Here is a 26,996-nt window from a genome sequence, read left to right as displayed (position 1 = left end):
GACGATTATCCAACATTGTGAATGTATATAATGACTCTGAATTTTGTGAACAGTTAAAATGACAAGTTATGCTGTATATATTTTACCACGATAACAATAAAATGTAAAAAGTAGAGGAGTTTAGAGAGAGAAAAGGAACTCTATCTCTGTTTTAACAATCCCTCTCTGAATTTGCAGCTGACACAGTCATCATGAGCCTAGAAAGGCCATCCCTGATAACTTAAAGTCACACGTGATCCCTAAATCTCACTCTAGCATAGCCTTCTCGCCCCTGAGCCAACAAGCAGCCTGGGTGGGCGTGTGGCCTGCGCGGTTGCACTGGGCTCCGGGGTCAGAGAACCCATGCTTCTGGAATGATCGCTGTTATCATCTTGAAATTCTTCATTTTATTTTTATTTTTTATTAAAAAAATTAAATTTTCATTGGTACATAGTAGGTGTATATATAATGTTTATGGGTTATATGAGATATTTTGATGCAGGCATGCAGTGTGTAATAATCCCATCAGGGTAAATAAGGTATCTATTTCCTCAAGCATTTATCCTTTACGTTACAAACACCCCAATTATACTCTTTTAGTTATTTTTAAATGTAGAATTAATTTTTTTTTTTTTTACTGTAGTCATCCTGTTGTGTTAGCAAATACTAGGTCTTATTCATTCTATTTTGTTGTGCCCATTAACCAAAATTTTTAATTTTTGAACAGCATTTTCATTTTGCACTAGGTAGACCCTAAAAATTATGTAGTCGGCCCTACCTACTCCTACCCCCAGCCTCTAATAAAGTGAATTTTGAGCTTGGCTTCAGTTCTCTTCTCCTGCCTCGTGTGGTGAAGCTTCTGCCAAGTCGTGGAATGGTCAGCCCGTGCTGCCCCCCAACATACACACCCAGGTCACCAGCTGCCCCAGGTGTTCACACTCACCACACCGCCATCTTCAGAGACCTGATCTTTTCCAGGCTTGGCTTCCACAATTCTGGGAAGAAAGCTCAGAAACTTCTTTCAGTGAGTTCCCTGAGAATATCTCACAGTCTATTCTTAGGCAGCAGGCAGGGTGGTGGGTCACAGCCCTGCCCTGCTCCAACCCCTCCCAGACTTTCCGTCTCACTCAGGCTAAACCCCAAATCCCAATGTCCTTGTTCTGTTTCCTCCGTAGCATTTCTACCATCTGCCAATGTAAGTATGTGTGTGTGTTGTGTATATTTGTTTACTCTCTCCCTACTGGAATGATTTCTCCATGAAAGTGGCTATTTATTTGTTCACTGCTGCGTCCACAGAAACTGGAACTGTTCCTGGCATGATGTCGGCATTAAGCCCTGTGGTGGGCCTGGCATTGTATTAATTAAGTGCATTATGTCATTGGAGCTTCATAACAACTCTGTAAGGCAGTTGGTACCATCCACATTTTCAGGAAGAAAAACATTAGGTTTGCTGACAAAAGATTGAGTAGTGGGTTTGGATTAATAGAAGATGTAGATGAAGAAATTTAACAACACTTATTTGCAGGTGGCTTTTATTTGGCGTGATTCTAAGCTGCTACACTCGATAGCTTTTATAAACTCAGGAGAGAGAGAGAGATGGTGGGTAAGTTCTTATTTTTAATGAGCTTTTCAAGTGGAACGTTAATAAAACCTCCTGTAGTACTTTGTGTATAGAAAAAGGTCAATAGTGGATTTTGATACCCTGGCTTACCAGAGGGCGTAGAAGAGGGAAAGAAACTTAACCCATGCCTCCTTAAGTGACTTTTAGAGATCAAGACCCCAAAGCTCTTCTAAATTCTAAGAGCGTAAATCAAAATATCACTTATTAGATGTTTAATGTTCACTATTGTATTTTTATGGCTAGAATATAGCTTTGAGTTCATTCCATATTATACATTAATCAATGTATAATTATGTTCTGGTTCAGCCTGGGCACGGGGGCACACACCTGTAATCCCAGCACTTTGAGAGGCTGAGGCAGGTGGATTACTTGAGCTCAGAAGTTCAAGACCAGCCTGGGCACTATGGCAAAATCTCATCTCTACCAAAAATATAAAAGTCAGCCAGGCGTGATGGTGTGTGCCTGTGGTTCCAGCTACTCAGGAGGCTGAGGTAGGAGGATGGCTTGAACCCAGAAAGTGGAGGTCACTTGAGATGTGATCACACCATTACACTCCAGTCTGGGCAACATACCAAGAACCTGTCTCAAAAAAAAAAAAAAAAAAATCACGTTCAGTGTACTTGTGTTATATGAGTTAGAGCATAATTTTCCACTTTAAATGTTTATTGAGGCCCATCCTTGCTACTGTATCCTTGCTATTATGATACATTATTAGCTGTGTCTGGTTTGATACCACGTCCTTGGTTGAGAGTGCATCACATAATTCTAATATTGTTCCTGTGGGAAATGTCATCTTTATGGCATGTCTTTTTCTTCTCATTATGATGAGCGGTCAGAGCTTCAAGCATCATAATACATAAGACAGACTTTTTAAATCTATCTTCATTAAAGAGTTATAACCAGAGGGAAACAGATGATGGTACTTCCTCTGCTCAAAGCTAAAAAAGAAGGGGGCTTCATGGGAGGCACACTGAATTGCAATTTAAGAAATGAATTCTGTCCTTTGTTCTGCCACTGGTCCTCTCTCTGGGTGACTCTGGGCCAGCCACTGCTTCCTTCTGAACCACGACATCTCCCTGTTGAGAGGAGGTGCAACTAACATCATCTCTAAGTTTTCTGCAAACTTTAATAGACTGTCATTCAAACCTTAGCTCATTGCCTGGCAAAGTCTCCAAAAAATTGTCGTTGATGTCATAATAATCTTTATCATCACTGTTATCATCATCATCGTTATCATCATCATCATCATCATTGTTCCCTGAATCTGGGTAGAGGAGCTAAGAAGTCAAAGGTGGGTCCAAGTTCAGCAGGAGAGTCAGGACCACAATCACTGCCTCTTTTGGGAGGCCTGCCTTGGCTCTCCCCAGCAGAAAATGCCTGCCTTCCTCCCACTTCTCCCAACAGACTCTGAATGGCCAAGGGCAGACTGTCTCATTCCTTCTGTGTCCTGGGTACCTGGAATATGTGAAAGACTAAGAAGTGGCCAGGCGTGGTGGCTCACACTTGTAATCCCAGCAGTTTGAGAGGCCAAGGCAGGTGGATCACCTGAGGTCAGGAGTTCAAGACTAGCCTCGTCAACATGGTGAAACCCCGTCTCTACTAAAAATACAAAAATTAGCTGGGCATGGTGGCGCACGCCTGTAGTCTCAGCTACTCGGGAGGCTGAGGCAGGAGAATCACTTGAACCCAGGAGGCAGAAGTTGTAGTGAGCCAAGAATACATCACTGTACTCCTGCTTGAGTGACAGCATGAGACTTTGTCCAAAAAAAAAAAAAAAAAAAAGACTAAGAAGCAGTTATCCTTTAAAAAAGTTAACATGAAAAGCTCTTGAGTTCTGATAAATAATGGAACCATCATAATAAACTATTAAGGGGCACAGCTTCGATTTTCTAAAGCAGATGTGCCCAGTGATAGCCAATGAGTCAACTGAATTCCCACAGCCTGTTTCCTTTCTTCTCCTCCTCTTTTAACCTGAGTTTAAAAATGAGAGATTGCATTTAAAACTGTAAGTAAGTATAAATTTTGAAGGCTCAGTCAATTCTGGGCCTGCATTTCAGCAGGGCCATTGCTGGCCTGGACAGTAATGCAAATTAGAAAAAGGTACCCCATCCTCCAGGTGGGGCTAGCCCTGCATCGGGGCCCATGGCTTGGTGAGTGGAGGAGGGCTGACCTTTGGCTTCCTGACTACCCCATGCCCTGGTGACCTCGTCCAAGCAAATGCATCCCTCGCCCTTCTTTACCACGCGTTAGCCAGAACCAAGTGGCAAGTGCCTGCCTTTGAGAGGCATGTGACCTCCATTTCTCGCTACTGTGCCCTCGGCAGAGGATGCTAGAGCATGTGTGATCGAAGCTCAGGAAGACCATGGCTTATGTGATTTTGCTTGAGTTTTTAATTTTTAAATTTTATTATTTTTTCTTTTTTTCTATCTGCAGCACCTTTAGGATGCTTGATTTTTTAAGTTCATTTCTGCATAAGCCCCTCTCAACCAGTGTTCAGGGAACCATGTAACTGAGTAGACTTGTCTAGACTCAACTCTCATTTTCTGGACCTACTCAGAGTGAGGCACTGTATAAAATCATATTTGAGTGATGACTTGTGAACCCATAATCAGGGTCAACTCTTTTCAAAGGTAATGATATAAGGCTGGGCACAGTGGCTTACGCCTGTAATCCCAGCACTTTGGGAGGCAGAGGTGGGCAGATCACCTGAGATTAGGAGTTTGAGACCAGCCTGGCCAATGTGGTGAAACCCCATCTCTACTAAAAATACAAAAATTAGCCAGGTGTAGTGGCACACGCCTATAGTCCCAGCTACTCGGGAGGCTGGGGCGAGAGTATGGCTTGAGCCCAGGAGGCAGAGATTGCAGTGAGCTGAGATCACATCACTGCACTCCAGCCTGGGCAACAGAGTAAGGCTGTCTCAAAACAAAAACAAAAACAAAAAAAGGCCAGGTGTGGTGGTTCATGCCTGTAATCCCACAACTTTGGGAGGCCAAGACAGGCCAATCATCTGAGGTATCTGAGGTCAGGAGTTCCAGACCAGCCTGACCAACATGGTGAAACTCCATCTATACTAAAAAGACAAAGAATTAGCTGGGCATGGTGGCACACGCCTGTAATCCCAGCTACTTGGGAGACTGAAACAGGAGAATCGCTTGAACTCAGGAGGCAGAGGTTGCAGTGAGCCGAGATTATACCATTGTACTCCAGTCTGGGCAACAGGAGTGAAACTCCATCTCAAAAAAAAAAGGTAATGAAAGAAAACAATTACGTTACCTTTGCTGTAGGACATCTGCATCTCTGTGTCTGAGGATCCAGTTACTCTGACAGTGAATGACATGTCTTGGGTTAGTACTTACTGCCGTGACTCCTGTTTATCTTTACACAGCCATCCCTTCTTTTCGATATTGTTCCCCTGTGCTAACAGACCTTACTGGATTCTACCATCAAGTACAATTCAGGAAAGAAGGCAGTGTTTAGTTCTTTACACCCATGCTTTCTCGTATAGTATGTAGGTTTGGTTTGAAGAAGAACTGGCGACAAGGAGAAAGCCTTGGGGTAGGTAGCTGCCTACCTGGTAAGAATTCAGTGGCTTGGGCAAGGGTAGGAGGGCCTGCTATAGTGCCCAGACCTGGGTTTGCTCTAACTCCTGCCACTTACTCGCTGGGTCATCTTGAACATCATAACCTCTCTGAACCTCAATTTACTCATCTATAAAATGGTGGTATTGTTCCTCCCCACAGAATAGAGTAGGCCCCCCTTATCCTTGGTCTGGCTTTCTGTGGTTTCAGTTACCTGCGGTCAAGCGTGGTCTGAAAATATTAAGTGGAAAAATTTCAGAAATAAACAATTCATAAGTTTTAAATTGCACGCCATTCTACATAGTGTGATGAAATGTCTTCCTGGCCCAGAACATGACTCATCTCTTTGTCCAGTTTATTCATCCTGTCTGCATCATCCACCCATCAGTCACTCAGTAGTGATCTCAGTTATCACCGTCCTAGTATCCCAACACTTGTGTTCAAGGCCCCAGTTTTACTTAATAATGGCCCTAAAGTACAAGAGTAGCTATGCTGACATATTGTTATACTTGTTCTATTTTCTTATTAGTTATTGTTGTTCATCTCTTACTGTGCCTAATTTATAAATTAAACTTTATCATAGGTGTGTGTATGCAGGAGAAAACATAGTATATTCAGAGTTTGATATTCATGATAGTACCAGTCCATCCCTTCTGGGAGTCTTGGATAGTATCCCCCGAGGGTAAGGGGGACCACTGTTGTTGGGGAAAAAGTTAATAACAAAATCGATCTAAAGCAAGTTTTCAACAAATATTAGTTATTTTTCTTCTCCTCTCTAAACCCCATGTCCTTTTTCCCCAGCCTAAAGCAATGTTTAAGGCGTATTCAGCTTTTCATTATTCAGTGAGAGATAAAGCATAACCTGCCAATATCACTGAGGGATGTAATGGATAGGCTTATATTCAGACTAAGGTGAAAATAAGCGCCTGATAATTGGCAAAGAATTGCTGGGCATTGCCGTATGTAGGACATTGGGCAAGGCATGCTGAGATGATGGGCGCAGCGTCTTCCCTTAGGGGTTGACAGTCTAACTGAGGGACAATGGCCAGTTCTGCCCTGTCATGACAAGTCAGAGCAGCACAGGCCGAGTGTGTGCAGCTGAGGAGGTGGACAGCTGATTCCACGGCTTCCCCGGGGCCAGACTGGCTAAAAGGGGAAGGGAGCTGGGTGCCGAGAGGAGAGGGAAAGAGCACAGGAAAAGGTGCCTAGCCCAGGGAGGGTAGGCTGAGACAATAGGCTTTGTTGCTTCCACGTTTCATGTTGCTTCACCACAATCCTGACGGGCTTCCACAGGGGGCCGTTGCCTTCCAGGCGGTTTCTGCCTTTGAGCCCAGTGTCGTTCTGCTGAAGCCTGCAGTGGATTAGGAAGCAACCGAGAACCCCATTAGGGATTTAGAATTTGGGAACACCTGCTGGTGGTGGTTACCCTAGGCTGACCAGACAGGACCCAATAATATATTCAACTTTAATTTTTTTAATGTAAAATTAGTTTTTATCTTATAAAAAGTTTGCAAGTGTGGAAGAGTTCAAAAATGAAAGTAGATGTCACCCCAAATCTTAAATCAACCAGACATATAAACTATTCATTAACTTTTTGGGTATATTTATTTCATATACATTTCATGTATTTGCACATCCATTTCCTTGATTCGTAAGTATCCATATGAGGAATTCTTGTTGTTTTACATTTATTTTTTGTTGTTTTAATAAAAATTAGGGTCTACTACTAGACTCTTACTTGGTAATATGATATTTTTCATGTACATTACACACATTTCCTATGTTGTTAAATATTCTGTGTAATTTTTAATGATAGCATAGCCTATTATTTAGTTATACCCAAACTCAATTACCTCTTTTGGGGCATTTAATAATGGTACCTATGTCATAGGATGGCGGTAAGGATTGACTTTTGTTCTGAAGCAATTAGAACATTGTCTGACACACAGTAAGCACTATACATGTGTTTGCCACTATCAAGTTGAAAATGTTTCATTGTTATAAACAATAGCAGTAATTGACTTATCGATATATTTTTTCCATATCTATGTTTATGATTCAAATATACTTATTATTTGGAGTTCCTTTTTGTCAATTGCCAATACATAGCTGTTGTCCATTTTCCTGCTGGTGATGCTTACATTTTTCCTATTGCTTTTTATAAATATTAACTGTTTGGTATATATGATGCAATCATTCTCCTTGGTTTTCCATTTCATTCTTAGTTTTGTTCTTGGTGGTTTTCATGTACAGAAGTTTTATGTTTTCACATAATTATATATGACTATTTCTTCATTATGACATTTTGTTTTTATATCTTAAAAAAGATATTCCCTACCTCAAGGTCAGATAAAAATATTTACCTTTTTTTTTTTTTTTTCTAATTCTTTTATGGTCTTATACATTTAAATCTTTATCTGAAATTTATTTGATTGGGTGGTGTGGGGAAAGAGCTGATTTTATTTTCTTTTTTGCCAAGTGTTGCCAATTGTCCCCAAACTGTTGAACAATCCTTTCTTACTAATTTAAAAAATAAGGCTTATAACATGCTAAATCCCTAAATATATATCCACTTGGGTTTGTTTTTGTATCCCTTCATACAAGAGTATGTTTTTGTCAGATTGATTAATTTCTGCTAAGACTGCTAATTTTACAACTTCTGTTATTTTAAGGCAATACAGGACATTGAAAAAGAGTGGGCCAAACCCACACAGGCGCAGAGGCAGAAATTAGAAGCTTTCCAGAAAGAAGACAATCAAACAAAGGTGAATCAAATATTGCTCCAAGAGAAATCCCTTGAAAGGGAGTTAAAGAAACGTATTAGAATTGAACTGTTTCTGTAATTTATAAACCTACCAAGCACTAAAAGTGGGGCTCTTTTTTAAAAAATGAGAATATCTTCATTGATTGTTCTGAGTACAGAATTAATAAAAGCTTATGGTTTAAAGATTCCAAAAAAATACAGACGGTATATTGTGAGTCCTCTGCTAAGTTAATTAATATAGATCCTCCGCATTATTTTTAGTGACTACAGAGTATTCCATTTTATGGTTATATTATCGTTTGGCTAACCACTTTTCTGTTATTGGAAGTCAGGTTGTTTCCAGCTCTTGCTGCTATAAATCACTTTGGCAGCAAGAGCCATGAGGCCCAGGGCTGTGTCTAATTTATACATACTCTGTGTATTCACAGCACCTGGCACAGTTGCTGGCTGAAGTCCCTGAATACTGCAGCCAACACCCTCTTTCTTTGAGTATGTGTTCTATTATTCCTTAGCATATATTTCTAAACATTCATTTTTAAAGTTTCCGTAAAGGTGTTATCAACTCACATACCTCCTGCCCCCAAGCAGCGAATGTGAGTCTGACAGACAAGACGTATTTGAACAGAAGAAATGGCCTCTGTTTCGTTGTGTTGTCTTTTTAAAAATTCTTTTGACTTTGCCAATGTTCACAACTGCAACATTGATTTTCGAATGAAATACAACCAAAATTTAGAGGACTCATTTATACATAACAGAAAATAATTCTTCAAAGGTTCACTGAGATTTTTATTGATGAACTGCAAAAAGGAAAAAAGGAAAGGCACATACTGCCACAATTTAGTATCCCCTGCCACCCGCCAGCCCGGTGTTCTACCTCAGCTTTGCCACAAAGAAAGGAGCTCAGTTTTTCTCTGTGTTTGGAAATGTTGACAAGTGCAGCTTCTATTTTGATAGATAGAATATTGCTGTTACTTTGGATGCAATTACAAACTGTGTACACCACAACCAAGTCTTTGTACGTATCTGCCCTATAAACCTCTTAATTTAGTAAGAATGTTGTTCTTACCATGCTCTGCCAAAATGTGTATTTGTAGTTTTTCCACAAAATAAATTTTATCTTCTATGATAAACATTTGATCTGAATTTACCATACTATTTGTAATGATGCTATTTTTAAAAAAACTTTGCTTTGACTACATAAATTGAATGGAAAAAATTTAATTATTATTGAAATTTACTTTCTCTCAAAGCATCTGCATGTACTGATATGCAACCAACATTATTTGTGAAGTTCTTCGGCTATGGAGCAAACACATTAACAACTATATTTTATGTACAAGAAAACTTGGAATTGAAAATGAGTGAAATTAACTTAAAGAAGACTCATTTGATCTAAATCAGAGAAAGGCTGTGGTCCATGGGCCATGTTTTTTGTAAATAAAGTTTTATTGGCACACAGTTACAATCATTCATTCATGTATTGTCTAAGGCTGCTTTTGTGTTGCAGTGGCAGAGGTAAGTAGTTGCAACAGGGACCATATGTCTGTATAGCTGAAAATATTTACTAGATGGTTCTTTACATAAAAGTTTACCAATCCCTGATCAGAATGAAAATAAATTAATATAAACATATTTTCTGCAGCTGTGTATGTCAAATTGTCTTTTTTAGATACAATCTTAACTAATTTTCAAGTAGATAATCCTTGTAGCTTTCTGTCTTCTGGTGTTCATATAGTTAGTAATATCACAACACCTGTTTATCGAATGTCAAATGCCAACAGGCGTTTTATATAAGTTACTTACTCATCACCAACTTTTTTGCAAAATAGAGCTTCACTTTTCAAACACTTTCATTTCTTTTAGTTCATTGCAGCCAAGAGATTATTACAATTTTAAAGAAGTGTTATCAAACAATAAGATAAACAATTATAGATTTATACCATATCAGTTAGAAAGTGTCGTAGCAAAAGCATGACACTACTCTCTGTCTGCTCTGTGGCAAGATGACTCAGCTCCTGCCCCCAGTCACTGCACAAGTACCATGTACTCATAGCCTGTCCTTTCTGAAGTTTCTCACTGACCCAACCAAAGGCCAGCACCTTACTGCATCTCCCTAGCTGAAGCCTGGACCGTGGCACAATGAGCTGGCACATGTGGCTGGATGGGACAGTGGCTTTGAATACTCCTGCCGGCATGAGATCAGTAGTCAGCTGTCCTTTACTGCTTCTGTCTCAGCCTGTTTCACTGTATCAGAGAATGCCTCCGGAGTCTTTGTAAAGGAGGTGTGAGTTACCTTGCTTCAGGAAAGGACCACAAGTTGTCACTGGGTAGTCTTCTTTCTGATTTAGCCATGTGCTAAAGCGGGAACTGTTCTCTGCATGCACATCTCACATACCACTAGGCCAGGCCCATGGAGAAAGCTGGAAGAACAGAGTGGAAGTCACCAAACCTATACTAGCTTATTTAAATGCAATCATTAATAAAATGAAAAGCCCTGGACAGATGTTAATGAGACAGGATGCCTTGATCAGTGGTCTGACTGCAACTGTCCTCAGTTCTTACGTCACTTCAGAAACAGAGGGAAAAGTTAAATTTTAAAAGTCACATAAAAGTGTTCCCTTGGCAACTGGGGGCTTTCTGGAATTCTGTTTAGAAAGCAGACCGGCTCGTGCCCTCATTGCCATTTCTAAAATCTCTTTCTCTGGCAATTAATAACATCATCATATAAAGCAGCCTGTAGAAATGAACTACTTTTCTTCCTACATAGATCTCAGCTTAACTTTTTAAAAGCCAATATTTTAGGCCAGGCACAGTGGCTCACGTCTGTAATCCCAGCACTTTGGGATCCGAGGCAGGCGGATCACGAGGAGGTCAGGAGGTCAAGACCATCCTGGCCAACATGGTGAAACCCTGTCTCCGCTAAAAATACAAAAATTAGCTGGGCAAGGGGGCACTTGCCTGTAATCCCAGCTACTTGGGAGGCTAAGGCAGGAGAAATGTGTGAACCAGGGAGTCGGAGGTCACAGTGAGCCGAGATCGCACCGCAGCCCTCCAGCCTGGGTGATAGAGTGAGACTCCGTCGTTTTTTTTTTTGTTGTTTTTTTTTTTAAAGCCAACGTACACTTTTTTGTTTACTTGCTATTATAATCTGCTGAGACAGAATCATATCCATTCATCCATTTTATGGACTCTTTTGTTCATTCTTCATTTACTCATGGAATATTTTCATTTCCACTGTGTACCAAGCACCATAACAGGCGCAGGGACACAATGGTGAAAGAGGCAGGAATGGTCCCTTCCCTGGAAGGACACTCCAGGAATTTCCCCCAGGCTTCTGGTGAGCACCAGGGGCATTATCTCCATTTGTATGACCAAGAAGAAAAGGTGCTTTCACTGTGACTTAGTTCCATGTATTCTCCTAGAATGCCAGTAGCTTCTGACATGAGGTTTTCATCTGTTTCAAGTGGTCTTTTGCTTCTTCTTGTTTCCCTCCCACCCATCACCCTCTTTGGAGCAGTTTTTGGAGTTGGCCCGGGAGGTACAGCACTATGGATACCTGCAGCTGGATCCTTGTACCTGTGACTACCCAGAACCAGGCTCTGGAGCTGTTCTTTCTGTCGGCAATAATGAGATCAGCTGCTGCATCACCCTGCCTGACAGCCAGACCCAGGATGTCATTTTCCAGATGAGCAGGGTGAAGTGCTGGCAGGTCACTTTCCTTGTGAGTATCTTGGCACCTTGCTTTGCCCATGACTTTAAAATCCTAGTACACTTGATGACAAAGTTGACACTAGGGAGACAGGTTTACCATTTGAATCTGTACCTTGAGTGGAATGACATCTAAGCCACATTAAATATCACCTAGTGGTAAAACCTATCTGTAGTCTGATGCAGGTTCCCCACCCAGGGAATCAGAAACATCGATCTTTCCACCTTCCAGCAGCAGGCCTCCCTACTGCTTGAAGGGTGGCTGTAGTAATAACAGCAGATGGCAATAACAGCTATCATTTATTGAGCACTTACTACGGGCTCAGTGCTGACAAGGTCTCTACCCTTTAAGACTGGTACCGACTGGCAGAGCTTTTCTTACAACACCTTGGCATCATGCTTGCATTGCCAGTTCCTCGCAAGATAAACCCTCATCAGATTTATTGAGTGCCCACTTTGTACCAGGGGCTGTGCTGCACTGTCTCATCTATTATGTAATTCAGCCCGTAAGACCCCAGTGAGCTAAGTGGTGTTATCCTCTTTACACAGGAAGCTGAGGTTAACTAATAGAGGACAAAAGTTATCAGAGCATGACACCCACTTGTTAAATCGATGGAATCCCTGGGAATTTTTCAGCTGGGCTCATACTTGACCTCTCTGTGGCATTCGATACTGTCAACCATTTCTTCCTTCTCAAAAATCTCCTTTCTCCCCTACTTTTGTGGGCCACTTCTCCCTCTGAGCATTCCTGAAATGCTGGTGTTTCTGGCATTGCATTCTAGCATAATTCCTCTACATATTCTATGAAATCAATCGCCCAGATCCTTCTCAAAGGCCCAGTTTTTTCTTCCTCCGGATGCCTCCGACCAGGTGTCTCACAGACATCTCAAACTCAGCCTTTACCCAAAGCAGACGTGTCCTTTCCTCCTTATGCCTTTCATGGGGTTCTTCTGCCTGTGTTCCCTATCTTGGTCAAGGGAATTTCCACTACCACACCCTAACTGCCAAACCAGAAATCTTGAAATTATCTCTGACTTTTCTCTCTCTCTGACCCTACACATTTAAGTGCTAATGGAGGCCTATCCATTCTATACTTTGCTGTCCCTCAAAAGTCTCCCTTACCAGCCTGGGCAACATGGCAAAATCCCATCTCTACAAACTAATACAAAAATAAGCCAGGCATGGTGGTGTGCACCTGTGGTCCGCACCTGTGGTCCCAGCTACTGGGGAGGCTGAGGTGGGAGAATCCGTTGAGCATGGGAGGTAGAGGCTGCAGTGAGCTGAGATTATGCCACTGCCCTCCAACCTGGGCAACAGTGAAACTCTGTCTCAAAAAAAAAAAAGACAAAAAAAAAAATTTCCCTCTATCTCCGCACTCACAGCTTGGTCTCAACATGCCCTGTGTGGATGGATTGAACAGTTTCCTAACCTTTCTCCCTATACCACTCTTTCCTCCTAGAGGTCAGAGAAAATATTTTGTATGATCTTAGCCCTTTGAAACATATGGAAACATGATTTGTGGCCCCAGATTTGATCTATCTTGGTAAATGTTTCACATGTATCTTAAAAGAATGTGCCTTCCATTTTGGGTGGAACATTCTATAAATATCAATTGCCTTAGAGATTGGCTTGTTTTTGCTCTGCATGACTTGTTGGAAATCCATCCAGTTGCTGACTGTATCAGTAGTTTGTCTCTTTTTATTGTTGAGCAGCAGTCCATGGTCTGGTTGTTCCAAAGTTTGCTTCACCATTTACTCATTGAAGGACCTCTGGTTGTTTCTAGTTTTTAGCTATTATGAATAGAGCTACTATAAACCTTCACATACAGGTGTGTGTTTGACCATGAGTCTTCATTTTCCTGGAATAAATGCCCAGGAGTACAATTGCTGGGTCATATAGTAATTGCATGTTTACTTTTTAAAGAAACTGCCAAACTGTTTTTGAGAATGGCTATATCATTTTACATTCCCACCAGGAATGTACGAGTGAGCCAGTTTTCTGCATTCTCACCGCATTTGGTGTTGCCACTATTTTTTTTTTTTATTGTAGTAATTCTAATATATGTGTAAAGGTATTTCATTGTGACTTAAGTTTGCATTTCCCAATGGGTTATGATGCTGAATATCTTCATGTGTTTATTTGCCATCTGCATATCTTCTTTGGTAAAATGTCTTCTCATATATTTTACCCATTTTTGAATTGGATTGTTTGGCTTTTCCTGTTGAGTTTTGAGAGTTATTTATGGATTCTAGATACGTGTTCTTTGTTGGCCATCTGGTTTCCAAATATTTTCTCTTACTCTATAGTTTCGGGTTTTTTTGTTTGTTTGTTTGTTTTTGTTTTGAGACAGAGTCTCACTCTGTCACCCAGGCTGGAGTGCAGTGGTGCAATCTCAGCTCACTGCAGCCTCTGCCTCCCAGGTTCAAGGGATTCTCCTGCCTCAGCCTCCCAAGTAGCTAGGAATACAGGCATGTGCCACCAGGCCCGGCTAATATTTTGTATTTTTAGTAGAGCTGGGGTTTCACCATGTTGTCTTGGCTGGTCTCAAACTCCTGACCTCAAACAATCTGCTCATCTCGGCCTCCCAAAGTTCTGGGATTACAGGTGTGAGCCACCACACCTGGCCCACTCTATAGTTTTTCATCCTCTTAAACAAGGTCTTTTGCAGAGCAAAAATTTTTAATTTTGATTAAATCTGATTCATCAGTTTTCCTTCTTTGGATTGTGCTTTTACTGTCAAGTCCAAGAACTCTTTGATAAATCCTGTTATAGATGCTGAAGTTTTTCTATTTTTTTTTCCTTAAAGTTTTACAGTTAGGGGTTTTACATGTAAGTTCATGATCTATTTTCAGTTAATTTTTGTATGGAGTATGAGACTTAGGATAAGGTTATCAGACCAGGCGCAGTGGCTCTTGCCTATAATCCCAGTGCTTTGGGAGGCCGAGGCGGGCAGATTGCTTGAGGTCAGGCGTCTGAGAGCAGCCTGGCCAACATGGAGAAACCCTGTCTCTACTAACACTACAAAAATGAGCGGGCTGTGGTGGTGTACACCTGTAATCCCAGCTACTTGGGAGGCTGAGGCAGGAGAATCCCTTGAGTCCGGGAGGGGGAGGTTGCAGTGAGCTGAGATTACGGCACTGCACTCCAACCTGGGAGACAGAGCAAGACCCTATCTCAAAATAAAATAAAATAAAATAAAATAAAATAAAATAAAATAAAAATAAGATGGTTATTCCCCCATCCCCAACCTTTTGTTTGTTTGTTTGTTTGCTTGCTTCTGGAGATCCAGTTGCTCCAGTACCATTTGTTGAAATGACTGTCCTCAATTGAGTTATTTTTACACCTTTGTCAAAAATCAGTCAGGCATGTTTGTATGGGTCTTTTCTAGGTTCTCTGTTCTGTTTGGCTGATCTATGTGTGTATTCCCTCACCAATATCACACATGTCTTTCTTTGTAACAGCTTTATTAAGATATAATTCACATACCATACAATTCACCCATATAAAGTATACGATTCAATGGTATGGTATTTAGTATATTCACAGAGTTGTGCAGCCATCACCACAATCAATTTTAGAACACTTTATCACCTAAAAAAGAAGCCCCATACCCTTTGGTTGTCACCTTCCTGTCCCCCCAGCCCTAAAAAACCACTAATCTACTTTCTGTCTCTATAGAATAGATTTGCCTATTCTGAATATTTTATATTAATGGAATCATATAACATGTGATGCTTGTGACTAGCCTTTTACTTAGCAGGTTTCCCGGTTCATTCTTGTAGCATGTATCATCAGTACTTTATTATTTTTTATGGCCAAATAATAGTCCACTTTATGGTTATAGCATATTCTACCCATTCGTCCATTGATAGACATTTGGGTTGCTTCTATATTTTGGCTGTTATGGTTTATGCTGCTATGAACATTTGTGCACAAGTTTTTGTGTAGACATACGTTTTTATGTCTCTTGGGTATATACCTAGGAGTAGAATTATCATTGGGTCAAATGATATTCTGTGTTTAACTTTTTGAGAACTGCCAGCCTACTTTCCAAAGTGGCTACACCATTTTATATCCCCACCAGCAGTGGAGGGTTTTGATTTCTCCCCATCCTTGCCAGTACTTGTTATCAATTTTTTATTATAGCCAACCTAGTAGATAGATGTGACATGGTATCCCATTGTGATTTTATTTATCTTAGTGTTTTTTCTCTCTCTGCTTTATTTGGGGTTGTTTCTATTGCTATAGCTTTAAGATTATTGCTATTTTCTTCTGTAATGTCTAACATTGCTATTTATCCCATCCAGGGCATTTATACTTCTAGTGTTGTATTTTTCATCTCTAGAAGTTCTGTTTAGGTCTTTTTTACATCTTTCATTTCTCTCCTTATCATGCTTCTATTTTTCTCCAAATTCCTGAGTGTATGGAACATACTTTAAATAGCAGTTTCAATATTTTTGCTACTATTTCCATCATCTCTGTCATTTCCGGATCTACTTCTACTGATCGATACTTTTTTCTTTTTTCTTTTTGTTTGTTTGTTTTGATCACCTGACACTGAGTATGCACCATTGATTGATTTTTCTACTGTTTGCAGATCATATCTTCCTCCTCCTATGCATGCCAGGTAATTTTTTGTGGTATGCTAAACATTGTGAATTTTACATTGTTGAATGTTGCATTTTACTGAATTCCTTTAAAGAATATTAGATGTTATTCTGGCGTGCAGTTAAATTACTTAGGATTGGTTTTACTTTTTTTTTTTTTTTTTTTTTTAAAGAGACAGGGTCTCACTCTCTTACCCAGGCTGGAGTGCAGTGGCACAATTATGGCTCACTGCAGCCTCAACCCCGTGGGCTCAAGAGATCCTCCTGCCTCGGCCTTCCAAGTAGCTGGGACTACAAGCATGTGCCTATGCCCCGCTAATTTTCATTTTTTGCAGAAACAGGGTCTTGCTATGTTTCCCATGCTGATCTTGAACTCCTGGCCTCAAGCAGTCATCTACTCACCTTCCCAAAGTGCTGGGATTACAGGCATGAGCCCCCATGCCTGGCCAGTTTTACTTTTTTGATGCTTGCTTTTAAACTTTCTTTTCTTTTTTTATTTTTTATTTATTTATTTTTTTGAGACGGAGTCTCACTCTTGTCGCTCAGGCTGGAGTGCAGTGGTGTGATCTCTGCTCACTGCAAGCTCTGCCTCCTGGATTCAGGCCATTGTCCTGCCTCAGCCTCCCGAGTAGCTGGGACTACAGGTGCCCGCCTGCCTTAATGAAGTTGCAGAGCAGTCTTTAGGGCTAATTTAGCTCTTTATGCCTTAGCTACCATTCTTAAGACTCTACCTGACATCTTGTCTATTGTCTCTCTGCTCTGGCTGATGGGAACATGAACTCTTTCCATCCTTGTTTGTGAGCTCTTGCAATTTCCAACCTACTGCTTTCCAGATGTTCTTTCCCCAGCCTCGTGTAGGTTTACTCTATACACACACAGATCATTATTCAGCCAAAGATCTGTCAAAACCTCTCTAGAGCTCTCGCTGTGTTTAAAGCCCTAGTCTTTGGTATTCTGCACCACAAATTCCAATCTCAACTTCTTGAAACTTTTACCTTTTCTCCTCCACCCATTGAGACCCCTGGGCTCTGTTTGGGTTCCCTGTCTTTGTGTTATATCCTGGAAACCCCTTCAGGTAGTAAGCTGGGATACTTACGGGCTCACTTCATTTGGTTTTCCTTCTCTCTGGGTTAACAGTGCTGCATTATCTGTTGTTCAGTGTCTGAAAACAGCTGTTTTCCAATTCATGTTTTTGTTGTTGTTGTTGTTGTTGTTTTGGAGATGGAGTCTTACTCTGTTGCCCAGGCTGGAGTGCAGTGGCACAATCTCAGCTCACTGCAACCTTCACCTCCCAGGATCAAGCGATTATCCTGCCTCAGCCTCCTGAGTAGCTGGGATTACAGGCACCAGCCACCACACCCAGCTAATTTTTGGTGTGTTTTTAGTAGAGACAGGGTGTCACCATGTTGGCCAGGCTGGTCTCAAACTCCTGACCTCAAGTGATCTGCCCGCCTCAGCCTCCCAAATTGTTGGGATTATAGGCATGAACCACTGCACCCAGCCTCCAATTCATGTTTTAACTGATGCTACCAAACCAATATTTCTAAAATATAAATATAATTCCTGTTTTTTGGAGACAAGGTCTTGCTATGGTGCCCAGGCTGGTTTTGAACTCCTGGGCTCAAGAGATTCTCCTGCCTCCGCCTCCCAAAGTGCTGGGATTACAGGCATGAGCTACCATACCTGGCTAAAACCTCTTAAGGAAAATCTGTTGCCCTTGGGATAATGTCTGTTGCCCCCTGGGGGAAAAATATCTTTTTTCTTACCCTATTTCTTTTTTTCTGTACTGCATATGATCTGCAGGAAGGGATTCTTAGCTTATAAAACCTGTAAGAGTTAGGGCTCTTTGGTGGCAAGCAGTAGAAACCAACACATTGGACTCTAGTGGAAAACGGGATGTGTTGGAAGGATATGGAGTAACCTACAGATTCAAAGGAAAAACTGATGCAGAGGTTTTAGAAAGTTAAGAACCAAAGGAGCTCAAGCTTTCTAAGAAACAGGAACTCTATCAGTACCTACCATTTGGGTCTCTCTGACTGAAATAACATGAGAAGCAGAGAGAATTACGTGTCCAGTTGGCCTGAAATTGGGTCATATGCCACCCTCTGACTTTTCATTCCCTGACAGTCCTACACAGATAGCCAACAGTGGAAGAGGGATGGTTTTCCCAAGGGTATTTGAGACTCCATTACTAGGAAAAAGAATGATGGATGCTGCAAAACAAAAATCACAGATGTTGCCTACCAGGCTTTGAGGATCTGGTCCTAAGCCTCTTCTCATATCACCCGCCATGCCTTGGAGCCTGTGCTGCAGCGACACGCATGGTCCCTTTCAGTGTCTCCAGTATGCCTCAGGACATTTGCACTCACTAGAGTATTTCCATTTTCAAAAATCACCTCTCACCTCCCCTACACACCACCAAAATAAAACCACCACAACAAACTTGGGTAGTTTCTACCTCTGCTCTGATGGCCCTTCCAGGGAGCCTTCCTTTGCCCTCCTAGCCTGGGTTAGGTGCCCCTCCTATTTACTTCCATAGACCTGTGTTTCCTTTCTAACACTTAACTATTAATATATCAAACTGTGGTGATTTACTTTCATGGCTCCTCCATAGACTGACACCTTCTTGGAAATAGGGACAGTCTTCCTTATTTTGATATTTTGCCCAACACTTTAATGAGCTTTTTTTTTTTTTTTTTTTTTTTTTTTTTTTTTGAGATGAAGTCTCGCTCTTTTCACCCAGGCTGGAGTGCAGTGGCGTGATCTTGGCTCACTGCAAACTCCGCCTCCCCAGTTCAAGTGATTCTCCTGCCTCAGCCTCCTGACTAGCTGGGATTACAGGCGCCTGCCATCATGCCTGGCTAATTTTTGTATTTTTAGTAGAGATGGGGTTTCACCATGTTGGCCAGGCTGGTCTCAAACTCCTGACCTCAGGCAATCTGCCTGCCTCGGCTGGGATTACAGGTGTTAGCCACCACATCTGACCAATTAATGGCCATTTAAATTTACATTGAATATAAAATATTTTCCTTTGTAGGGAACTCTGCTGGATATGGATGGGCCCCAGAGAACTCTCAACCAGAACTTAGAGCTCAGATTTCAATACAGTGAGGACAGTTGCTGGCAGTGGTTTGTTATTTACACCAAACAGGTGAGTTCTTAAGGCAGATCTTGAATACCCTCTGTGCTGAAATGCTGTCTTGCTTGCTGGGGTGGACGAAGCACATGACCCTAACCCAACTAGAGCAGGACACTAGAGTATTCTATGTATTCTCGTTTTGGACTGTAATACCTTTTATTTTGTTTTATGTTTTGTTTTATTTTACTAGTCACCATGGCCTTTGTGTCAGTTAGAAATGAATTTAGTTACCAAGTAATAGAAGATTCAACCAACAGTGGCTTAGAGCAGAAGTCCATAGACTTTTTCTTAAAGGACCAGATAGTAAATATTTTAGGATTTGAGATCCATACAGTCTCTGTTGCAACTGCTCACTCTGTTAAAAGCAGCCATAGACAGTATATAAACAAGTGGGTCTGGTTATGTTCCAAATAAAACTTTATTTATAGAAACAGATGGTGATCTGGCCTTGTTTGCCAACTCCTGACTTAGGCAATATAGATTTTTATGATCTCAGTTAATAAGAATACTGAAGGTAGATGATATTATTCTCTTGACCTTTTCCAAGCAGATAAAAAGCCACTGGTTGAGTAGCCCTTATCCCAATTGCTTAGGACCAGAATTATTTCCAATTGCAGATTTTTTTTAATCTTGAAATATTTGCATATACATTCATGTAGTACATAACTTTTTGGTCAATGACAGTGTGTATATATGGCAGTGGTCCCATAAGATTATAATATAGTATTTTTACTGTACCTTTTTAATGTTTTTTTTTTTTAATGTTTCACCTTTTTCCTGTAGTACCTTTTCAATGTTTAGGTGATACACATACTTATCACTGTGTTACAATTGCCTCAGTATTTATTCAGTACAGTAGCACACTGCACAGGTTTATAGCCTAGGAGTGGGAGGCTCTATCATCTAGCTTAGGTATATAGCAGGCTCTACCATCTAGGTTTATGTAACTACACTCTATGTTGTTTGCACAATGACAAACTTGCCTAATGATGCATTTCTCAGAACATACCCCCATCATCATTAAGTGATGTATAACTGTATATAATGAGATATCTTGAGGATGGGACCCAAGTCTAAACATGATTCAATTATATTTCATATATACCTTAAACAAGTAGCCTGAAGGTAATTTTATATGATATTTTAAATAAATTTGTGCATGAAACAAAGTTTGTGGACATTGAACCATCAGAAAGCAAAGGCGTCACTACCTCAGCCACCCATGTGGACCATCTGTGGTTGTTGTTGGGCATCACCATTATTCCCGACTCTGAATTTATATGCTACTGATAAGCAATCCATTTCTTATACTTATTCACATGTGAATAATCGACAGTAGAAAATATGACATACATTAATACAGTGAAGAATTATGTGTTCAGGGTAGCTAGCTAATCAGCACAATAGCACCACCAGAATACCTGTATCAGCTGTGAAACCTGTGAAACAATAGTAACAGAATCTGTGCTGTACACCTGGATTTTGACTGTTACTAGTCACAGGAGGTCAGGTGTGGAATTTCCCACTTGTGGCATCATGTAAGTGGCTCAAAAAGTTTCACATTTTGGACTTTTGGATGAGGGGTGCTCAACCCATATCTCTCTTATCTGGAAAGCGAAAGTTTTACCCCAGAAACCTCCAGTAGACTTCCTATTGTGTTTCAATGGCCAGAACTGGATCCTATGACCACTCCTAGCTGCAAGGGAGTCTGGGAACCAAGCATCTAGCAAAGAGAAACAGGCTTTATGATTGGCTCAGAGTAAGCATGAACCATTGCCAGGGGCTGAGCATGTTATTGTCCCAAACAAAATCAGGATCTCTTAGGAAAGAAGGGGCAATGGCTGTTGGGTAGCCAACTATCCATGTCTACCATAGGCTTTTAACTAAAATTGGAGTAGAAATGCTAAAAAAGAGAACATCTAAACACCAAATCCAATTGAAAAGTCCTTTTTACTAAATTAAGCCATTTCAAATTGGAACCAAAATTGTAGATGTTCTGAAATGGAATCAAAATAGTGAAGTACTCTTTGCATCAATGTCATATTCAACTTGAGTCTCTGGTGATTAGGCTAAGTTCCATGGAACATTCTGGTTCAGAAACCAAGGCCCCTTTCAACTCTTTACTTCTAGTATAGTTGAGTCATTATATCAAAGTTCTCTGAAAACATGAAGTACTAAACCAAAATTCTAGGTTAAAGAAGTGGGTCCTTAGGTTCACCTTAAATATGAAACATCTTTAGAGAAATGGTAGACTGGTTTGCTGAGGCAAGATTGTCAGTCACTTGGAGAGACACAGAGAGATTTGGGTAGTAAAACTACCTCCCAACCTCAGAATGCTAAGTGTGGTTAAATTTTACTATGATTTTTAAATCTAGTCAGTAGCAAATGAGTTTAAACCACCATAAAGAGGTGCAATAAACATTCTTTCAAAGGATTCCTAGTAAGGTCTTATTTCCCCCGGAGTGTGAGTTTTATTGATGTACACCCAAGGGCTACTTTTTAAGAAGTTATAATTTTTATGGATATATAATAGTTGTACATACTCAAGGGCTAGTTTTGCAAAATTGGAAATGTGACTTGTGTGCTTTGCAAATACAAATGAGGGCTTGGGTCCAAATCTTTTTGAGACCTTTTAAATGAAATCTGAATCCTTAGCCAGAAGCGGTGGTTCATCCTCTAATCCCAGCACTTTGGGAGGCCAAGGCAGGCAGATCACTTGAGGTCAGGAGCTCGAGACCAGCCTGGTCAATATGGTGAAACACCATCTCTACTAAAAGAACAAAAATTATCCGGGCATGGTGGCAGGCACCTGTAATCCCAGCTACTTGGGAGGTTAAGGCAGGAGAATCCCATGAACCTGGGAGGTGAAGGTTGCAGTGAACCAAGATTACACCACTGTGCTCCAGCCTGGGTGACAGAGCAAGACTGAGTCTCAAAAAAAAAAAAAAACAAAACCACAACAACTCAATCCTATTACTTTGTCTTTTTAAAATTTTTTATTCATTTTCAATCTTTTCATATTTAACAAACCTGACAGTTTATATTAGAGTCCTGGCCTACGTACTTGTGTACATTGTATAGGTATATGGAATTGGTCTGCATCTTATTGGACACTATTAAACGTCCTACCTAGCTGCATTTTCTCAGGGTTTGTTGTTTATTTTATTATCTGGTTTTGCATAGGTTACATATATGAACATATAAACAGGGCTAGTTCTTAGCAAGACTAGGAAGTCAAAATGTTTGCACAAATGCCACATCTGTTAATTCTTTTAAAAATTGATGTCAGTCCTTTTTTCTCCTTCCCTCTTTTCCCCTTTTAAATAAAATTAATTCCTATCATGCTCTACACCACTGCAAGACACTGAAAGCTGTATGTAGCCCATTTTCCCTCTAATTCTGCTTTCCGTGTTGTCCCCTCCAAGAACTTTCTACTTGGCTACCACCCCAGACTGTGCTTTCTCTCACTGTCTCCTCCCTTCTCCTTTCCATCCTCCCCTCCAACACAGTGACCATCCCTGAACACAACACTGTGCTAAGGTCTTATAGCCTCAACGTTCATTGGCAGTTTTCCCAAACCTTAGTAGGGCCAAAGGAGAAAATAGCAAGCCAAGAATCAAGAGCAGGACAAGAGAGAAAAAGGATTAGTGGGAAAGGAGCAAATGGGAAAATCATAGGGAACCTTCAATTTTGCTCATAGTAGTGCAAAGCCTGGAATAAGGAAGCCCAACTTTTGTGTAGCAAGATGTACAACTGTGAGTGTCTTGGCACCAATGATGATTAAGCCATGAAGGATAGTGGAGGTGACCGTCAGTCTAGAACATGAGTGATTAAAGATACTAGAAAAATAAGAAAGTGGGCCGGACACAGCGGCTCACACCTGTAATCCCAGCACCTTGGGAGGCCGAGGCGGGTAGATCACTTGAGGTCAGGAGTTCAAGACCAGCCTGGCCAACATGGTGAAACCCTGTCTCTACTAAAAATACAAAAAAATTAGCTGGGCGTGGTGGCGGGCTGAGGTGGGAGAATCGCTTGAACCCAGGAGTCGGGGGCTGCAGTGAGCCCAGATCGCAGCCACAGCACTCCAGCCTGGGTGACAGAGCAAGACTCTGTCTCAGGAAAAAAAAAAGAAAGAAAGAAAGAAAGAAAAAGAAAAAGAAGAAAGTGAAGTGAAGAAAAACAGCTAACCTTTTTTTTCAGTTTAGTAAAAGCAGTAAGTTGCTAATATATTCTTTCAAACAAACGAGTTACTATTTATGCTCAGTAGAGATCTCTCAATAATTATGTATACAATGTCTAGAATTAAATATAGGATTGACCATCATCAGTTCATCTCATTATAATAATAATAATTCGTTTTTATTGTTTGTTGCTCAAAAAACATGATCTGCTTACAAAATAATAGAAAACATGGGATGCAAGGGGGTGAGTTTTAAAAGGAAAAATATTAATAGTGAGGTCCTGGACATTTTTCATTTCTTTAAAAAATTTGCTGTAAATATATCCACATAATTGAGAAAATTTATAGTTACTTCCTAACTGGATCTTAAGAAAACTTCTGGAAGTTAACGAATAAATCTGAATTCTTGAATGTGTGTTATTGGACGGCAGAGCTCAAAATCTGCCTTGTGGTGTGAGGAGGGAAGGAAGAGAGTGAAGATTTCTTCAGTTACAAGAGTTCTTTATTCCTGCATTTCTTAGGCTTTTTTGCTGAGTAGCTGCTTGAAAAAGATGATCTCAGAAAAGATGGTAAAGCTAGCTGCTAAGAATCCAGAAATGGTGAGTGCTCTCATCTGTGTATATTTTTCACTTTATGTTCCCACTATCAGCCAACAGTTGGAGACCAAGCTACACTTATGAGCTCTCTGGGCCAGCAGGTCTGGTCCTAAAGGGAGGACTCCAAACCATAGAAGTGAGCTCCTCTTCCCACTGGTAGCTCAGTGCTCAGGATGGCAGGGCAGAAAGAAGCCTGTCTTTAGAATTAAAGTCATTTTTCCAATGAGAAGTCATCTTTGGGTTACTGAGAATGCTAACCCTCGACTTTGTATTGTTTTATTTCAGCCTTCTCTGACATGGAGGCTTTCAGATTTATTATAGAAGCTACATCTTCAAGTCAGGGTCTTGAGGGGGTCTTTAACACAGTGGGGATGATCTTATTATAAGTTTGTCTCTAGAAAGAATCCATAGCTTCTTGATAATTCCATTGTGCCAAATGAAAATGCCTTTAACAGTTGGGAGGAGTAAAATAAACTCTCAAGGCTATTTTTTTTCCTTCAATATAAAATTAAACTTTATTGTTCTAGTGTACATTTATTTATTAAAGGCCTAGTAACTCATCAAAAAGGTTGGTGAGAAGGCTGTGAAAAAATTAGATTTTAAACTGTTTTAATTGCCTAGTCATCATCATGATACAAGTATGTCCCAAACAAGACAGTACAATTTTTTTTTTAAATGATTAGAAATACCAATGCCTGGGGCCAGGCACGGTGGCTCATGCCTGTAATCTCAGCACTTCAGGAGGCCGAAGTGGGGGGATCACTTGAGGTCAGGAGTTCGAGACCAGCCTGGCCAACATGGTGAACCCCTGTCTTCACTAAATATACAAAATTAGTTGGGCTTGGTGGTGTGCACCTGTAGTCCCAGCTACTGGGGAGGCTGAGGCAGGAGAATTGCTTGATCCCAGAAGACAGAGGTTGCAGTGAGCCAAGGTGACACCATTACATTCCAGCCTGGGCGACAGAGTGAGACTCCATCTTAAAAAAATAAAAAAGAAAGAAAGAAAGAAATACCAATGCCTGGTTGACATTTATAAACTTAATTCTTTTGTAGAATATTACATTAATTTTTAAAAATATAATAGAAAATATTGGGAAGTTTTTCTTTTTTTCTTTTTCTTTCTTTCTTTCTTTTTTTTTTTTTTTTGAGACAGAGTCTCTGTTGCCCAGGCTGGAGTGAGTGCAGTGGCACAATCTCCGGTCACTGCAAGCTCTGCCTCCTGGGGTCACGCCATTCTCCTGCCTCAGCCTCCTGAGTAGCTGGGACTACAGGCGCCCTCCACCACTCCTGGCTAATTTTTTGTATTTTTTTTTTTTTTAGTAGAGACGGGGCTTCACCTTGTTAGCCAGGATGGTCTCGATCTCCCGACCTCGTGATCCACCCATCTCAGCCTCCCAAAGTGCTGGGACTACAGGCATGAGTCACCGCGTCCAGCTGGGAAACTTTTCTAATGTTTTCATTTAAATTTAGTCTAAGAGGGTGGATAACATCTTTAGTTAACATTGATCTTTACTTCCCAGTTTTTTTCTAAGAAAATAGTTGTGTTTTGTAATTATTTCTCTTTCTTCTAGAACTGAACGTACCTTTTCCAAGGAAAATAAATTCACTGCCTCTTGTTGATCGAACAATTCAAAATGTACTAGAGAGTAGTAAATGAAAGCAATAAAAGAATCAAGGAAACTCTTTTTAAAACAGTAGTATAATAAAATCCAACCTCTCAGGCAGGATGGACCCTCTTAGGCTGAGATTATTGTAGGTATAAAAAAGAAGAAAGAAAAAAGTAATTAACTGAAGTAGCCTCATTAAAAGGGAGAAGTGTTCTCAAATGTGGATGAATAAAATGTAAGCTACTTGATTCAGGAAATACTTGTACAATGAGTAGCTAGAGTTAACTCAGTAAAATGGAGAAAGTAGTAATCCATTTAAAGTTTTCAAGAAAAACAACCACACTATATTCCTTAAGTTTGCACATGAGTTGAAATCCCTAATTTATCTCTGAGGTTAGCAAAATCAGCACATTAGTCAGTACCCTTGTATTGCTTTATCTAAATATTTAACACGTTTTATTTCTGGAAACTCTTTATTTTTTTTACTTATTTTGGCTCTTGGAATGAAAAGTTCAGACCTTTCATTTTGAAAATTGGGTTTCCAAGAGGATTTTGTAAGGGTAGTTTGCATTTTAATCTCGAATTTTATTTACAAAGCTCTGGGTAGAATGGAACCTGGAAGGTAGAGAGAACAGACAGTTCGGTGTTTGAACTCTTCCTGAGTTCTGGGCGCCCTCACAAGTACAGTCAATTGAAGTCATTCTGTGGCTCAAGGAAACTATATAAATGTACCATGGTGACATTCCCTTGTTTTCCAGGGAAACACACCAAGTCAAAACTGACACGTAGCACTTGTAGAAGGCTTGTATGGACTAGGACACAGAGTCTGTATTTTTCAGGGCAGGTTCTGAGTTCAAGATTTTGATCATCTTAAAGAATCTGAAGCAGGGGAGAGAACTGTAATCAAATGAGCCCCATAAATAAGGCAGATGGTCCCCAGAAGCAGATTAAATAGTGCTAGTTTTATCCTAGTAAGAAGAAATGAGGGAAAAAAGAAATGTATTGTTAACTTAGCTTAGTTAGCTTTAGGTAATGTTTCAAAGATAAAACTTGTGCTTTGTTTATGAAGACATCATTAAAATTTTGGTCAAGCAAATGCACTGAAGAATAATATAAACATACAGCCACAACAAAAATATATTAAGTTCTTAAATTATATATGTGTGTGTATATATGTGTATATATATATACACACACACATATATATACAATTT

The 26,996-nt window shown here is 40.4% G+C and overlaps 1 protein-coding gene across 8 annotated transcripts in view; it reads left to right on the top strand.

Annotated features, from left to right (window-relative positions):
• SNX31 (sorting nexin 31) overlaps window positions 1-26,996 on the top strand; it is an 84,681-nt gene that overhangs the window by 49,337 nt on the left and 8,348 nt on the right. For 6 of the 8 annotated variants that reach the window (XM_073018255.1, XM_038000234.2, XM_038000233.2 and 3 more), the window contains 4 exons: window positions 7,854-7,946; window positions 11,463-11,666; window positions 19,298-19,411; window positions 24,101-24,178. In XM_073018255.1, the coding sequence (XP_072874356.1) occupies window positions 7,854-7,946; window positions 11,463-11,666; window positions 19,298-19,411; window positions 24,101-24,178 (489 nt within the window). Of the gene's footprint in view, window positions 1-7,853; window positions 7,947-11,462; window positions 11,667-19,297; window positions 19,412-24,100; window positions 24,179-25,495; window positions 26,247-26,996 lie in introns of those variants that run through there. The other 2 variants (XM_073018254.1, XM_073018256.1) reach the window with 2 other exon arrangements.

The sequence above is a fragment of the Chlorocebus sabaeus genome, chromosome 8 (genome assembly GCF_047675955.1).
Source record: "Chlorocebus sabaeus isolate Y175 chromosome 8, mChlSab1.0.hap1, whole genome shotgun sequence".
NCBI lineage: Eukaryota > Metazoa > Chordata > Mammalia > Primates > Cercopithecidae > Chlorocebus > Chlorocebus sabaeus.
Note: the sequence above shows the minus strand (reverse complement) of the source record. Positions and strands in the feature narration are given on the sequence as shown.